The sequence below is a fragment of the Vigna radiata genome, chromosome 5 (assembly GCF_000741045.1).
Source record: "Vigna radiata var. radiata cultivar VC1973A chromosome 5, Vradiata_ver6, whole genome shotgun sequence".
Taxonomy (NCBI): domain Eukaryota; kingdom Viridiplantae; phylum Streptophyta; class Magnoliopsida; order Fabales; family Fabaceae; genus Vigna; species Vigna radiata.
This window is the reverse complement of record NC_028355.1, coordinates 28,806,449-28,822,849: the sequence shown is the minus strand read 5'-3', so window position 1 is coordinate 28,822,849 and position 16,401 is coordinate 28,806,449. Positions and strand designations below refer to the sequence as shown.

The window sequence follows — 16,401 nt, the reverse complement described above, 5'->3', positions numbered from 1 at the left end:
TATATATATATATATATAAAGTTAAATTTTTTTCTCAAATTAGAAAAAGAAAAAATTATATAACTTTTTTTAAATTTAATTGAAAAAATAAAAAATATTAAAACTGAATTAAAAAATAAAAAGAATTAAAAAAGTAAAAAATAAAAAAGTATTAAAATTTTTAAAAAAATTAAAAAAAAAAACCGTAACATATACTTTACATGCCATTAATTATTGAAATAATATTGTTATAAATAACTTAATTAAACAAAAATTATAGAAAAATTAATTAAAAAATAAAAATAAACTCAGATTAAAAAAATTAAACGAAAACATAGACGAAACTTAAGTTTAATAACTAATATATCATTACATATCTTATAATTGGGAGAAAAGGTGTTTTGGGAAGGCTACATAATAAATAATAACATTGGTACTATGAGGATATATTTGAATTTTATGATAGATCTTCATCCTTCCAAACTTCCATTGAATTTTCATCTATATTGGAATGAAATTCTTCTCACTAAAATCCACAACTAAACTGATAAAGATGAAATGTTCAACTTCAAGAGTAGTTTGGCCAGTGATAATATATAATGTTAAGAATAGTTATAATATTTTAAAATTAAATTTTAACAACTATAATATGTATTTAGTGGTTATAATTATCAAAGATAACATGATTTTATTCTTCTTCAAAGACTATAAATGTGTTTTCTTAAATGTGAACTAACAATATTTAACCTTTTTTAAAATTATAATAGCATTTTAAATAACTTTATTAAAATCTATTTTTAGTAATAATCAATGAAACTTAATTTGAAGTGAAAAGGTGAATAAAATAATTAATATTTTGGGTGCATACGAAAAAGTAAGGGTTAAACATCTTTTTAATACCTGTATTTTGGTGCGATTTTGGTTTTAATTCCTCTTTTAAATTAAGGTACAATTTAGTCCTTCAAATTTAGAAAATTTTAGTTTTAGTTCTTTTTACCAAATTTTTTTAATCTTATTTGCTGTTTCAAACGCGTTTCTTAGTTAAAATTGAAGCAAAAATGTATTAAACAGTGTAAACAATCCAAATGCTATAATGAAACGTGCTTAAAACAACAAATAAAATAAAAAAAATTGATAAAAATAACTAAAACCAAAATTTTTTAAAGTTAGAAAACTAAATTATATTTTAATTTAAAAGAGACACTAAAACCAAAATCGTCCAAAATAAAAAGACTAAAAACATATTTAATAAAAAAATAAGATACGAAAGAAATTTTATAATGAGACGAAAGCATAATTTTTTATGTTATCTCTTTGGGGGTATAAATTTATGGGTTATCGAGTACACGTCCTCTCCAGCTCATAGACAACAGAATCGTGTCTTTTCTACACTTGTGAACTTCAGGTAAACCAATAATCGTTACTATTTATTTCAATATTTATTATTTTATTATTTTCTTTCCTTTTTCTTTAAATACTAACGGTAAACCCTAAACCCTCTTTCCGGCAGCTCCAATGGACTACACTCCACCGCCGATCGAGGACGGTTTCACCGCCGAGAAGCTCTTCTCGCAAGGCTTCTCCTACACTTACGATGACGTCATCTTCCTGCCCCACTACATCGACTTCGCCGCCGACGCCGTCGACCTCTCCACGCGCCTCTCGCGCCGGCTCCCCCTCGCAGTCCCCCTCGTTGCCTCCCCCATGGACACAGTATCCGAGTCCGCCATGGCCAGTGCCATGGCCTCCCTCGGCGGCATCGCCATCGTGCACTCAAACGTTCCGGCAGCCGCCCAGGCCGCACTCCTACGCGCGGCCAAGTCCCGCCGCGTCCCCATCCTATCCGACCCCGCCTTCGCGGCCCCTTCCGATGTCATCGAGCACGAGGACGACTTTGCGGGCTCCCCGTTTCTCCTCGTCACAGACACAGGCGCCGCCGGCGGGAAGCTTCTCGGCTATGTCTCAAAGCGCGACTGGACCAATCAAAACGACAAGAGCTTAAGGGTGGGCGACTACATGGCGCCTCCGCCCCGGCGCGCGCCGTGGAACGCAGACCTGAACAAAATTCATGAGATCATGGAGAATGAGAGGAGTGGTGCAGTGGCTTTGGAGAGGAACGGTGAAGTGGTGGATTTGGTGGTGAGAGAGGAGGTGGAGAGGGTGAAGGGGTACCCCAAATTGGTGGCTTCGGCGACGGTGGGGTCAGATGGGGAGTTTATGGTGGGGGCGGCGATTGGGACGAGAGAGGATGATAAGGAGAGGCTGAAGCATTTGGTAAAGGCTGGGGTGAATGTTGTTGTGTTGGATAGTTCTCAAGGGAACTCAATTTATCAGTTAGAGATGGTGAAGTATGTGAAGAGTGTCTACCCTGAGCTTGATGTGATTGGTGGGAATGTTGTGACCATGTACCAAGCTGAGAATTTGATTCAGGCTGGGGTTGATGGGTTGAGGGTTGGAATGGGGTCTGGGTCCATTTGTACCACCCAGGAGGTTTGTGCTGTGGGACGTGGTCAGGTATATTTGATTCCTTAATTGATCACTGATTGATTGGTTATTGGTTGAGCATTGATTGAATGATTGTTGATTATTGATTGAATCTGTTCACCCTTAGCTTCAAATATATTTTTTGATTCATGGACATGATTCATAATTATTAAGGCTTCTCCTTAAAACAATCCCGAGGTAATTGAAGTCTGAACAAATACTACTGCTTTTTTTTCCCAAGGAACAAACCCGGCAAGTGCTCTAACAGTTTAACTTTGGGTTTAGTATATTAACCACTTGAAACCAACTCATTAGTTCCCTTAACATCAAATTTAAGTGCGTGATTTGTTTTTAGGCTTTAAATCGTTGTGGATGCTGTTTAGCTGCTTAGAGACTCCGAAGTTTTTGATTTTGTAGACAGAATAGTGTCATGGATGAGTTTTTAGAACCTTGGTGTGCTGTGTTTAGCTTTGAGTTGTGATAAGATTTTTGTGTTGGTTGGATTCGAGGATCAATGAATCCTTTTGAGGATTGGGTCAACTTTTGGGATTGATAATGTTTGATAATTGGCGATGGTCTTTTGGCAGGAGTTTAGGGTGTCTATAGTTAGCGACTTGACTCTTGATGGGGCTTGTGCGTCATGCCTGATCCTTGGAGTTCTCTAAAGGGCTTTCTCTGTACTGGTTTTTTAAATGTGTTCCCTACTTTTACTGTTTCTTTAAAAGATGTTTGAAAACAATGGGGTAAAAGTCGGTTGGTGTTATGTTTTACTTTTTGATAACAAATATTAAAAATAAGGTATTCAATTCCTCAATTCTTAATATTGACTATTTTAGTTTATGCATTTCAGGCAACTGCTGTTTACAAGGTCTCATCCATTGCATATAAAAGTGGTGTTCCTGTCATTGCCGATGGTGGCATCTCAAACTCTGGTCATATTGTTAAGGCTTTGTCATTGGGAGCGTCAACTGTTATGATGGGGAGCTTCTTGGCTGGTAGCCATGAGGCTCCGGGAGCTTATGTATATCAGGTATGTATATCCTTAAATATATTCTCAGCATATATGTAAGTTATAGTGTTATAAAGAAAATCTCTTTAGAAAAAGAGAACAGGGGAAGACTGTATTTTTTGTTCTTCTTTTAGGAACTGTATGTTAGATTTTTATATTTCTGAAAATGTGTTTATATCTCTCTCTCACACTGGCTCTCTCTGTGATTTCTTTTCTTTCCTATCTCTTAGTTTCTATAAATTGCCCATTCCTCTTTCTTTTGCTGATGACTTGTTACATACTTAAACAAGAATAAATATGGTATTTATATCAATTACTAACTACCATTTATGCACCAGAATGGCCAACGTGTCAAAAAGTATAGAGGTATGGGTTCCCTAGAAGCTATGACTAAAGGGAGTGATGCAAGGTACTTGGGTGATACAGCAAAGCTAAAAATTGCTCAGGGGGTTGTTGGAGCTGTCAAGGACAAGGGTTCTGTCTTGAACTTCATACCATACACCTTGCAAGCAGTTAGGCAAGGGTTCCAGGATATTGGCGCCTCTTCTCTAGAGTCTGCTCATGACCTTCTAAGGTCCAGGGTGTTAAGACTGGAGGTATGGTTAAGCCACTTTTAATTATTTACTTCTTATTCTGGCTATTAACATTAGATATCAATGAAGTTTCTTTATTTGCACAACAAAAAAGGTGATGCTATTTGTTGACTGACTCCCTTTTTCCTATTGAACCCATTTATTTGGCTTTGTTCAAAAGCTAGGATACTGTAGTTCTAAAAGGAATACCCTTTTGTTTACCATTGTATTCTTAAACTAATAAGGCTAGAAAAGTAGTAAAAGAAATTGCGGCAATTTGTTAGGATGGATTAGAAAGGACTAATCTAATAGAAGTCAGGACTCAAATAGGTCTATTTTCTTGATTCTAAATACACCTTGAGTTTAACAACAAACTATTATTGTTTCCTTAAAATTTTAGGTCACCTGAATGGATTCCATTGATTTAAAAATAAAATGTAAACAATTTATTTGCATCAATGTAAGACTGTGTACAATGAGTCTTTCTCAACCGGGGTATGTTTGTTAATTGTGGTTTGTCTATGGGTAAACTCTTGTAATTGTATTGAGTCTGCAATTTGCTGTGTTTACAAGCCACAATTGTTTTACATCAACAAAACTTTGATGTATATGTTCTGTTCTTCCCAGGTCCGGACTGGAGCAGCACAGGTTGAAGGTGGAGTTCATGGGCTGGTTTCTTATGAAAAGAAATACTATTGATGTGTGAAACAATCCATCCCAAATCATAAGCGGTGCTATAATCCTTTGTTGCAGTAAACCATAAAAGAAGGGAACATGTTGCTGCTGTGTCAAGCGAATTGAAGTCTATACCTCTAATAGAACATCGTGGAAATTTTTTCCTGAGTTTCTGAAGGAATAACACTGATTTCGTGAGAGTTTTTATCAAATGTGTCATGGACTTACCTAATTATATTTTGCATGTTTTCATGTTAAGCAAACATTATGGTTATCCGTAGTGCCGCAATAACTTTTGGTTTGGATTCGAATAATATAATGTGCCTGTGGCCTGTAGTGCCCTAACCCGGTGGAATAATGAGTCTATTTGAATACTTGTTTACATTTATTCCTAACAAAAGTAAGACCCTAAAAGTATTTATTCCTAACAAAAGTAAGACCCTGAAAGTATTTATTTTAATCTCTCATGTTGAGATGATAATAGTAAATTTGGGTAAAATTTAACACATGAACTAATTTAAAAATCTTTGAAAACTGAATTGTTTCCTTTACCTGTTTAAAGAAGTTAAACGTTGAGCTTGGTTCCATCTGTTCATTTGTAGAATATTGATGATTTAAATGTTTCGATCTTTTAAATTGTTTTCTTAATATTAGTATTAAGTTATAAAAGTATTCCGTGTTAATAAAAAGAGTTTGATGTTTAATTGATTCAATGTGATTTATAAAAATTAGTTTTATTTGCTCTATACTATGAACTTGGATGAATTATGTAATTGGAGGAGAGTAGTTAAAAGGATTTGAAAAGATTTGATAATAATTTTTTTATTGTTTATTTGAATAGATTTAGAGATAAATGGGAGTGAATTTTGAAGTAAATTTTTTTAATCTGTCATATAAATTAAATCATACACTAATTATCACAAATTTTACTTTTAAATTTATCCTCACTTATCTCCATATTTATTCAAATAAATAGAAAAAAAAATTGTAATAGATGAGACCGGAGCATTAGAAGTACATAAACAAAAGGCTATTACTTCCTGCATCATGTCCCAAAACTCCATCGTTCCGGACTTCATTTTCCTGGAAGACATTAAAACATATCCTGAAATTTTATTCTCGAGGATTACCCCCATTTCTTTTAAGGAAATAATAGAAATTTATTTATCCTTGATTGTAATTATTTATTCGATAATGATATTTAGAAAAAAAATTTTAACAACATTTGAACATTGACTACGTATCATTCTGTGATTGATTGGTCTTAAATTACTCCACAATCAATAATAATAATCGTAAACACTATTGAATTTAGGACCAATCACAGAATAACACGTAATCAATGTTCAAATATTGTAAAAAAAAAATATTGTCTAAATATTATTATTCTTATTTATTTGACCATCTAATTTCGAGTTGCAGACTGATTAATAGTTGTAACTTGTAGGAATTTTGTTATTGTAGTGAAGAATTGTTACATCATAATACAATTAAAGCAAAGAATTATAGTTAGAGGCATCAATTTTAAACTTCATTACATAATCCTCATCATGGGTTAATTAACATAAACTTTTGGAAATAAAGTTATGCGGAAAATTAGTTAATTCACTGCATGGTCCTCATCATGCCACAGTCCTGTTGAATTGTTCCATTTCATTTTTATTTCACTTTTTTTCTTTTTCTACAAACAAATCGACACTGTGGTTCCATGGGAATATGGGTATTGGTTCCCTATTTTTCAGGTGAAATATTAATAAGGCTCTGCTATTTGCACTCACACTTTTTATAAACATATTCGTTCTGTTTCTCTTATTTAAATTGGCATATTTATCTTCATTTTTTTTCTCTTTTTATCAAAATGCTACTATTCCACTCACACAATCTTATGAATCACAATTATTTTAAGAGTCCCTTTTGATTTTCATGTTTTAAAAAACATTTTCTAAAATATTAAAAAAAGTAAAAGAAAAATGTGTTTTAAAAAAAATCAAGAATGTGAAAAGACAAAAAGTGTTCCAGAAAAAGTTAATTATATCTTTTAGAATTGTACTACTCAATTTTTAGAATAGAATGGCTAAAAAATAACTCATGTACCTATGTACTTTGATTATATATTTTTCTTTTAAGATGAATTGAATATAGAGTCACTACATTTATAATTTATATTTAAAAATAATCAGAAGAAACTAAGTTATTTCTTGTAGATCATCATTCCACTTCAACATAAGAAACCTATGTAACTTGGAAAATTTACAGCATAATGAGTTTTGTTTGTTATTTTTTTTAAACACAATAAAAAGTTAAATTGTGGATGTTTAATTGCCAAAAAAAAAAAAAACAAATACTGTTTTAACTTTTGAGTCCTGATTATTTAAATATCAGAAAAAATTAAATTATATACCGCCAAAATTCAATTCATATATAAGGTTCAAAATCCGTATATAATACTTGGTTATATACAGATTGCACACGGGTAAAAATTTGTATATAATATCATTGTACCTAGGTTATATACAGATATATTCGTATATAATTTATATACGGAAATATCCGTATATAACTTATATATCATCAAAATCCATCTACGTCTTACTAACCAAAAATGGGCCAATTAAAATAAAATTAACACATATTAGGGTTCAATTTTAAAGATTTTTAGGCATTACAGATTATCAAAAAATTGAAGGAAGAGAAGAATGACTTACTAGATTTAGGGCTCGAGAGAAGAATGATTTAGGGCACGATAGGGTTCGACAAAAGAGGGTTGGAGTGTGGGAGTGGAGAAGTCGACCGACAACTGCAAAGAAGAGAGGTTCAAGAGGAGAGGTGACTGAAGGTTCAAGAGGAGAGGTGACAGTGTTTGATGAAGGATTGATGAAGAGGGCTCGAGAGAGATAGAGGTGAGCGACAACTTCGAGAGAGAAGAGGGTTCGACAGAGAAGAGAGTTCGTAGGGTTCGAGAAAGAGAGGAAAATGCTTCAGAATGAGAGTGATACGCAGCTCCAACATCCAATTAATCAAAAAAACATTTTTTTAAAAAAAATAATTTCCCAAATCCGTATATAATATCCTTGGGTAATACTTAGTTCTAACTACATACGGATAATACATATTATATACGGATCCATCCTTGTAGTATAAGTTCTAAATGGTGAATACTTAATCAAAATCTTTAGGAAAATAGATTCAAGCTTAAGAGAAGCTTTGTAAAGAGGACAACTTGAGTGATGAATAAGTCACCTATCATTGAGGTTGCAGGGTCCAATCACTAAGATTGCAGGAGTGGCGATGTGTGGACAGTGCAGAAAATGTTATGGTAGGGAAACGTTCCTGGTAGCGACAAACCCTGCACATGTATATGAAGAGAACTGTGACGAAAATGATAATGAAAAAGAGTATGATGACGAAGAACCACAAACCATAATTGAAGAAGATGAACGAAAGTGAAAATGTCGTAACAGACGAATAACCATAATCAATAACATTGTAGAAGAAGAAGTGCCAAGTTTATCAATGTCGAATGAGAAGAAGACTGTGGAAGAAGAAGAACAACGGCAAACATCATGATCGACCTCAACGAGATTTTCCCTAATTGTTTATTTTAAATAAACAAAACTTCACGTCACTATCCATTTTAGTGAGCCACATCATTTAAAAAAGCTCCATCAGCGTGCCATGTCAAAGTATTTTTCAAATCATTTAGGAAATTTAACAACAGTGATCCAATTGCATCAATTTTTCAAAAGTATGGATTCAATTATGACAAAGATTGAGGGACCGATTTAAGACTTTCTATCATAAATAAAGATCTCGAAAATGATTAAACATTTTAAAAAGTAGCAATTTTGTTTGAAAAGGTGTCTCTACTAACTAAACAATCCCTAAAATCTTTGTATTCTATGACAATGGTCTTATTTGGAAACATATATGTATCAATGAACAACTTATAAGACCTTTCATATTGTATAGTTAGTCAATATAAACATATATCTTACAATTTATAGTATAACTTATGAATGAAATTTTGAAGATTAAAGAGAATGCTCTCTCATTTCTATGAGTATTTCTAGAGATATTTACCTTTTTTAATAAATTTTATCATGTGTTTTCTAAATTCAAGTGAAGATTCTTCTTTCATCTTATGTTTCTCATAAAAAGTGGTATAAAGAAGTGTATGTTGTTATTTTTCTTATCTCTTCTAGCCTTAAATTACAAACATTAGTTTACATAACACACTTTGGTTTGCATGTTACAAATTGACTTGCAAGGCAAACAATTGTATCGATTTTAACTCTTATTGCACCTTTGTTAGATATATTATTTTTATTTTATCTTTATATTTTATCTTTAGTTAGCTTCTTATTATTCTTTATTTGTATTTTGGGCTTAACTCATATATTTTTTATTATAATTAGAGTATCCTATGCATATATTCAACTCAAGGAAAATTAATTCCATACATAGTTTTTCATTATATTCAACAAGTCTTGATATGTGTGTCAGTCTTAACTCGTGTGGCACCCTTGGAATGTGTGTCAAATTTAACATGTGTGCCACCGAATGTGCCCTAATCTAACTTATGTTCCATTATTGTCAGGCATGTCAATATGAACTTGTGTGCTAACCTTGGCTTGCACAACACACTTTTAATGTGACATGATTATATGTTGTCTTAGTTTTCATAAAGGTAATTCTTCAATTCCATACTCTCAACCTTCAAAATTCTAAGAGGTGTTCTTATTCACCAACTACAACCCTCATAATTTCAAACCTCTCCACCATTCTTTTATTTGAACCACTCATATTTAGGAGAGCGAGTATTTTTATACAATCCTACATCTAACTTCTAACTAGTTCATTCACATTAAATTATTATCACTTTTCATCCCTAATTATATCGATTATACCTAAGACAACACATCATCACTATTTTTACTATCATTATAAAAAAATAAAGTTAATAGATATGTATTTACAGAAACTCGTAATAATTTATGTGAATCTTAGAAGATCAAAAGGATCTCAATCAACTCAAAATGGTATCCAAGAAGAAGATTGCGAAAATACATCTCATGATGAATTAAATTTGTATTCACCAAAATTAATGAAAAGCAAAAATATTGTGCAAGAGAAATTATAAAATGAATTAAGATTTATAATTTCAAAGAAAACAACCTTCATAATAGACTCAAACAATAAATACAAAAAGATTATTAAGAAAAATCATAACAAGAATAAAGAACTCTTAAGACAGTGAACTTAGAAGTATAACTTTATTCAATTTAAGTGTTTAGGCCCAAAAGCAAACACAAGACTACTTAAACTAAAGTTAACTCAACTAATACTAAAGTTAACTCAACTAATACTAAAGTTAACTCAACTAATAATGTATTTAACACTTAACTCCTAAGATGATTCCGAAAAATTTGGAAAAAGAAACATAGTAACTCTTAATATTAAAAAAAAAAGGTCATTATTATATTCAATAATCAAGAAATTATAACATAGTTAATTTGATAAGCTCTTTTATCTAGAACTTTGTGTGTAATTAATTTGTTCACGGGAGTGTATAAACTTTTATACTCTGTCTCTCTTATAAAAATAATAAACTACAATTTATTTTAATGTGGGATATATTTGGACAAATAAGTTTGTCAACTTACATAAACTCATCCTGCGTAGCAGACAACTTGCACAAGGCAAATTATGGGTCCAACCACAATTTTTTTAAAATCTTGTATTACTATACAAAATTGTTCATGTATGAATTATAACTGTATATTTTTATTTAATATTTCATTAGTATAACATATTTATAGATATAAACCTAGATTTTATTTCAAGATTTATTTTAATAAATTTTATAATGTTTTATTGTCTATTTGTAGTATATAATAAATTATGAATTATAAATTTAAATTTCATTTTATAGTTTACTTTAATATTTTTTTATAATATGCTTCATTGTCTACATGTCAATAATAAATGATTAATATTTATGTTTTACTCATACTAAATCCTTATTTCTATAAGTTACTCAAATTAGCAATTAGGAATTAAAGAATTATAAAAAAACATCCACAATAACTTCTCTTAATTCTTTTTAAAATTTATACTCTTCCCAAGCTCAACTATAATCATTATGCAGGTCTCAAATCAATAGGGTCAATTCAAAGCAATCATAACATGATGTTACAGGGATTAAACCTAAAGACGAAGAATTGCCCATCATGAGCAAGATTAAAAGAAAAAACAAAGAAAAGCTAATAAGCAACAGTTGAGAAAGATTTGTTAAGCACTAAGAGGAATGGAGCATCACATTAGTAGATTCGACAGAACTAAGGTTCTACCGAACATGTTCTAACAATTCATCAAAGATGACAGGATCTTTAATCACTGCCTTTACACTAGAGTACATCTCATTTGAAGTAAATCCATCATCCTTAATGTAAAATAGATGTAAAACTTTCGTCATTTTCCAAAACAAATCCTTGCAATCTCTGGGAACTACACTTCCTTTTTCCTGCAAAATTAATCTCAACAGTTCTATTCTCTTCTCCTCAGCAATACCCTTCAATTTTTCCATAGCATCTTCGGCAGTATTATCATGAGCAATATGCAAAGACAGTGCATTCAATTTCCCCTCCTCAGATTCTCTCTACAACAGAGAGGAAACATTAGTCACCATAAAGAGAGGAATGTAAATAAGCAGCACAGATGTATTACTTACCTTAAAACTGTGAATGTCATAAGCAGCACAGATATATGTATTACTTACCTTAAAACTGTGAATGTCATTAAGAAGACGACCACATGTACTCATGAGCTTATACAGATGGTTCAACTCATGAGTTTCAGCATCTTCATTTGAAAGCTTAGGTCCTACAAGATAGAGGGCAGGAAGTACAATTGGACCTAAGGCAAATGATATGTATGCATTTTCCATATAATCATCAATTGTTGGCACAGTCTTTGTTCGAGCCCACTCAGCTTCTTTATACATTGACTGAATCAGATCCAACCACTGTAAAAAGTAAACAAATTCAACCTATTGGTTAAGAAACTATTTTTACTTGGAGAACTCCAATGTAAATATTCATGCCATTGAAGTAATTTTTCTTATAAAAGCCAAACTAATATTTAATTAAAATAAAGAACAAGTCACTGTTAAGGTTTTGCAAGGACAATATTTCAAATGACTGCATTGAAAATCAAATTTAAATGAAGGCACAAACAGCAAGAAATGTCTCACAATCTTGATAACAATGTTTTTCACATTATGTCCTTGTCGCTTGACTGATTTCTCTCCAATCTCACAAACTGTGGAGTGAATTGCGGAAAATATAATCTTAACTGTCTCAGAACAACAAGCAGTGTTGACATCTACATCCCACCTTCAGTTTAATTGTAATAATATCACTATTTGTGCAGAAAATTTGTGATAGAATTTAGATAGAAATCAAGAGATGGCTGTTTCAAATAATAATAGGAACATACTTCTCAACTAGTTGAATAAGGTCAACTAGTTCCTTTTCAGAACCCCCAACATCAAAGAAATCATCAACAACTGTTGTGAGCACACCATTTTTTGCCCATGATATGCGAGCATCAGAAAGTTCAGGGGGGAAAAGTGTAGCAGCAACAGAGAAGTAACAGTAGGCCAGTTTCTGCCTTGCAAATTGTAGTTGGTCTAATCTGTTCTCAACAACCCATCTGCATATGGTAATGTAGTACATTTATATAAAACTTGAAAAAATGTGATATGACAGTTATGGGATGTGATATGTAGTATGAAAGTTAGGTGAGTGGGTGTGTGTGTGTTAAGTAGGTATGACAGTTTTCTGATTCAGTGTGATAATATGCTGAATTTTTCTGAAGGAGGAGACTCCTTGCTTGGGATCAGACATCACTTAGTATTTGACCTACAAATTCTGATTCAAATCCTGAATTCTTTCAATAAAATATTATAGTTGGTGTGTTCAAACATTTGAATTTAACAAAATGAATGTTCCGAAGTTGAGATGTGAGTGGATACTATCTTTATGATGCATATGTGAATAAAATTTCTACACAATTAAGCATGAGTAGTAACATGGACAAAAGAATCGAGATTCCTCAATGACATCAAGCCAAAAGAGAAAGCATGAATGAGGGAGGAAGATACACTTAACCCTTTGTGGTTAGCACTAACAAACCTTAAGCTATAATGAATTGATTATGATATTTCTCNATGGATCTCTGACTAAATGTATATCTTTGAAAAATTGAGGAGAGAAAAAGAAAAGAAAGACATGCCTGGAAAGCTGTTTCAACTCTTCAATGTGTATTGATTGGCAGATATTGAAGTCTTCAACTGCTAGCTTTAGAATTTCTTGGTTTGCAAGATTGCATGATCTGGATTATACTAACAATCAATAATTTGATCTCTAAAAAGAGAAAGGAACAAAACACAGTTTGAGACAATTTAAACAAACTAGCAGAGGACCACCTATACGATGATTTTAAAATTCTTGTTTCTTCTACATTGTAGTACTCCATTGATCTCCTGTTTAACAATCGCTCCAAATTTGCATGATAAGGAAAATTAAGAACATCTTTGACCTAAAATACAAAAAAAAAAAAAAACCTCACCACTTTAAGAAAAGATTATAAAGATTGTACAAAACTAGAAAACTAAAGTTTTTGAAAGAACAAAAGAAGAAACTACCTCTTGGTCGACATAACTACGAAGCTTATCAGCATATAATCTGTGAGGGGATGGTTCCTGCTTCAGAAGCTGTTTCGTCCACAAACTCTGTCTCACCAAAATTGATTCATCAGGATGTATAATGGCTTGTGAAGCCCTATAAAGCTCTATAACAGCACCAACATCCTTCAGGTACCCTTTCAAGGAGTCAGCAAATTTATCTTCAGAATATTGATAAAATGGATCTGCGAAGATACACATACAGATTAGCTTACTTGGTCTTGATCTAAAAGGTAAAAACTTTGAACTGCTTGAATGTTACAAATGATCCAACCTGAAGATACATCATAGCCATTGAGACGCAAGATACGAAATGCCATTGCACAGGTCGTGGGATCTAAGAATATATCTTCAACTCCTTGCACCCAAAGGCTGTTTATTTTTTTCAGAGTGATGAAAATGAGAAGTTCATATGCTTCAACGAATGCTTTGAGTTTTTTCAAACTTACTAGCAAAAGAATGCTTAATATTTTGAATAGAATGATATCTTTATATTTTCATCACATCACATGCTTATAATTTTTCCCACCTCTCCAGTAACTGACATAATGTTAATAACAGATGCATGCACATGAAATGGAGTCTTACCTGTATGTATCATCCAATACACTACGAATTTCCTCTTTGAAATGATGTTTAATACCCAACCTTTCAAGACTATCAATCATACAGAGACGAGCATATATATCCAGAGGGTGAATTGTCGGAACTGATTTGAAAAAAAAAAGGAAGTAATTATCCTACGAAAAATAGTAAATAGACTTAAATTAAGAGAAATAAAATTTGGAAACGTACCTGCATTTCCAAATTTTTCTAGTACAGATTGGAGGTAACCAAGACATTCAGCATTCTTAAGGCGCTGAAAAACAGCTGCTGTTGTAGCAGGTGAATTAAACAAAGATCCGTTCTTTCTTTGATATTTCAAGATTGTTTTACAATCTTGTGAATGCTGCATTCCTTCTGAAACATATGCTTGATATGTTCTCCACCCTTCTGAATTGCTTTGTTTACCTCTGTGGATGATTACACCACAAAGATGTCAGATTGAGAAAGTTAAGCAAAACGATAAACAGAATGTCTCTACTAAATTCTTGGAATCAAAAAGTTATTTAAAGGATCTCAAAAATGAGAAATATTTTTTAGACAGGAAAAAAAATCTTTAAAGACATCTAAAATTCTACCTTTGCAGTTCTATTTCTCTCTTTTGGATCATTGTATCCAAGATAGTAGCTCCAATTGGAAGATTAATGCCCAAATTTTGTGCATATTCTATTAAANAAGGAAAATTGATACCAAATCCTATTGGAAGGTGCTGCTTCTCATCCTTGATTGAGGTAATGTTTGACTGAATAAACTGAAGACCTGGAGGAATATCAGGAAACTTCATTTATATAGCAGCAGAGAAAGCAATGGTTAGGAGAAGAGTAAAGTACCCCTGTTAATTTGATCTTCTCCAACACCCCATTGCTTTAGAGCAAGGATGCATGCTAAGGTAGATAAGAGAGCATCATTCATTAGTAGTGGATGGCGATCAGGAAGACCCCAGGAACCATCTGAGTGCTGATTAGCCAACAACCAATTTAAGCACTGAGGGAAAAGTGGGCTATGAGGAGAAGCTGGAGAGGTTATCATTGCCACCCAAGCTGTATCATATGAAGAAATCGATAGTTCAACCTTGTTGAACAATTTCCGGATTCTGTCTTTTGAGTCTACAAGGCACTGCAAGCAGTAAAACATACATTTTATTCCCTCAAATTTTTAAAAAGGGTCTACTACTGCAAGGTTTCAATATCAAGGTTTATGATGTCTTTTCAAGTGTATCATGACCTCTATTGCAACTGCAATTTTCTTTTTTTGGCAATATTAAGCATCCCAATGAAACCTACAATTGCAGAACAAGTTATTCCAAAAAGTAATTCTTCCATAGTCAATCCATGAGTAAGTCCTTTAGACTACACTCGTCATTTTCTTTTATTCTAACAGATAAAGATAAGTTACTCAATATAACTATTTGATTGAAAAAAATCAAAGGTGAGAATAAGGAGTGATTATTTTAAAGTTACTCTCAGATTAACCTTATTTCTCCTCTCTTTCTCTATCTATAAATATATAATATAAGCACATGCATGCCATACCCAGGATGTATTATCCATTTTCTCCTTCACATATGATGCAGTCACCAAAGAATCTGTTGAAAAGGAAATAAATATTAGAGAGAGGAGATGCCCATAGTTTCATATGCACATAAGACAGGAGCCATCCAAAGTTGAAAAAAAAAAAGAGAGAGAGAGAGAAGAAAGGAAACATATATCCTTTAGGTTTTGTTATATCATTTCCCAATTTTCATTTGAGTATGTATACAAAAAACAAAGAAATTAACTTTTCTATTTATGCCTTTTCCTTAATTTAACAAGTCATATAATCATTTTCCTCTTCATACTGAAGAAAACAAACAAACAAAGAATCAAGCAAGCAAGAAATAAACTTCCCAATTCCAGCCAGCAATTCACAAGCCCAAAATCACATTTGAGAAAGTTTGCCACTACGATTCCAAAACTCTTGAAATTAAATTAAACCACGAAGAAAGAAAAAAAAAATGGTTCCATAAAAAAGGAGAGAATTTGCATGGCTGAGCTGTATTGGAACAAAAGAAAGAGAACCTGAAGTTGAAGAAGTGCAGCAGAGAGGATTGATGAGGCGTGAGAGAGACATGGCATCCAGTGATTGTAAGGAATGGTGTCACTGTTGCAAACACCAAACTGGGGGCATATTTATATATGACTCTGGGAACAAAGTGAGCTGCATGTGTTGTGTTGTGTAATATAATTAACTGCATAATTAATTATGGAGGAGAGTGTTAAGATACACTTAGTCAAACTTTTTATAAACCCATTTACTCTTGCGGAATTCATTAATAATAGATTTAAGGAAAATGA

General features: G+C 32.5%; 2 protein-coding genes across 3 annotated transcripts; one reads left to right on the top strand and one right to left on the bottom strand.

Annotated features, from left to right (window-relative positions):
• Positions 1-1,329: 1,329 nt before the first annotated feature.
• On the top strand, positions 1,330-5,101 carry LOC106762451 (inosine-5'-monophosphate dehydrogenase). Its single transcript, XM_014646374.2, has 5 exons — positions 1,330-1,384; positions 1,490-2,493; positions 3,314-3,493; positions 3,811-4,068; positions 4,672-5,101. The coding sequence occupies exons 2-5, from the start codon at positions 1,495-1,497 to the stop codon at positions 4,741-4,743; spliced, it is 1,509 nt and encodes a 502-aa protein (XP_014501860.1). The 5' UTR covers positions 1,330-1,384; positions 1,490-1,494; the 3' UTR covers positions 4,744-5,101.
• A 5,895-nt stretch (positions 5,102-10,996) lies between these two features.
• On the bottom strand, positions 10,997-16,264 carry LOC106760976 (ent-kaur-16-ene synthase, chloroplastic). 2 transcript variants are annotated; one of them, XM_014644437.2, is made up of 14 exons: positions 16,126-16,263; positions 15,601-15,653; positions 14,899-15,184; positions 14,647-14,827; positions 14,261-14,478; positions 14,054-14,174; positions 13,740-13,837; positions 13,427-13,650; positions 13,208-13,320; positions 13,015-13,113; positions 12,217-12,432; positions 11,972-12,113; positions 11,498-11,743; positions 10,997-11,377 (listed from the first exon to the last, which is right to left on the bottom strand). In XM_014644437.2, exons 1-14 carry the CDS (start codon positions 16,175-16,177, stop codon positions 11,066-11,068), a joined length of 2,361 nt encoding a protein of 786 aa, XP_014499923.1. In that variant the 5' UTR covers positions 16,178-16,263; the 3' UTR covers positions 10,997-11,065. The 2 variants fall into 2 exon arrangements, with proteins under 2 accessions (XP_014499923.1, XP_022637038.1); XM_022781317.1 differs by lacking the exon at positions 15,601-15,653 and having other exon boundaries at positions 16,126-16,264.
• Positions 16,265-16,401: the final 137 nt, after the last annotated feature.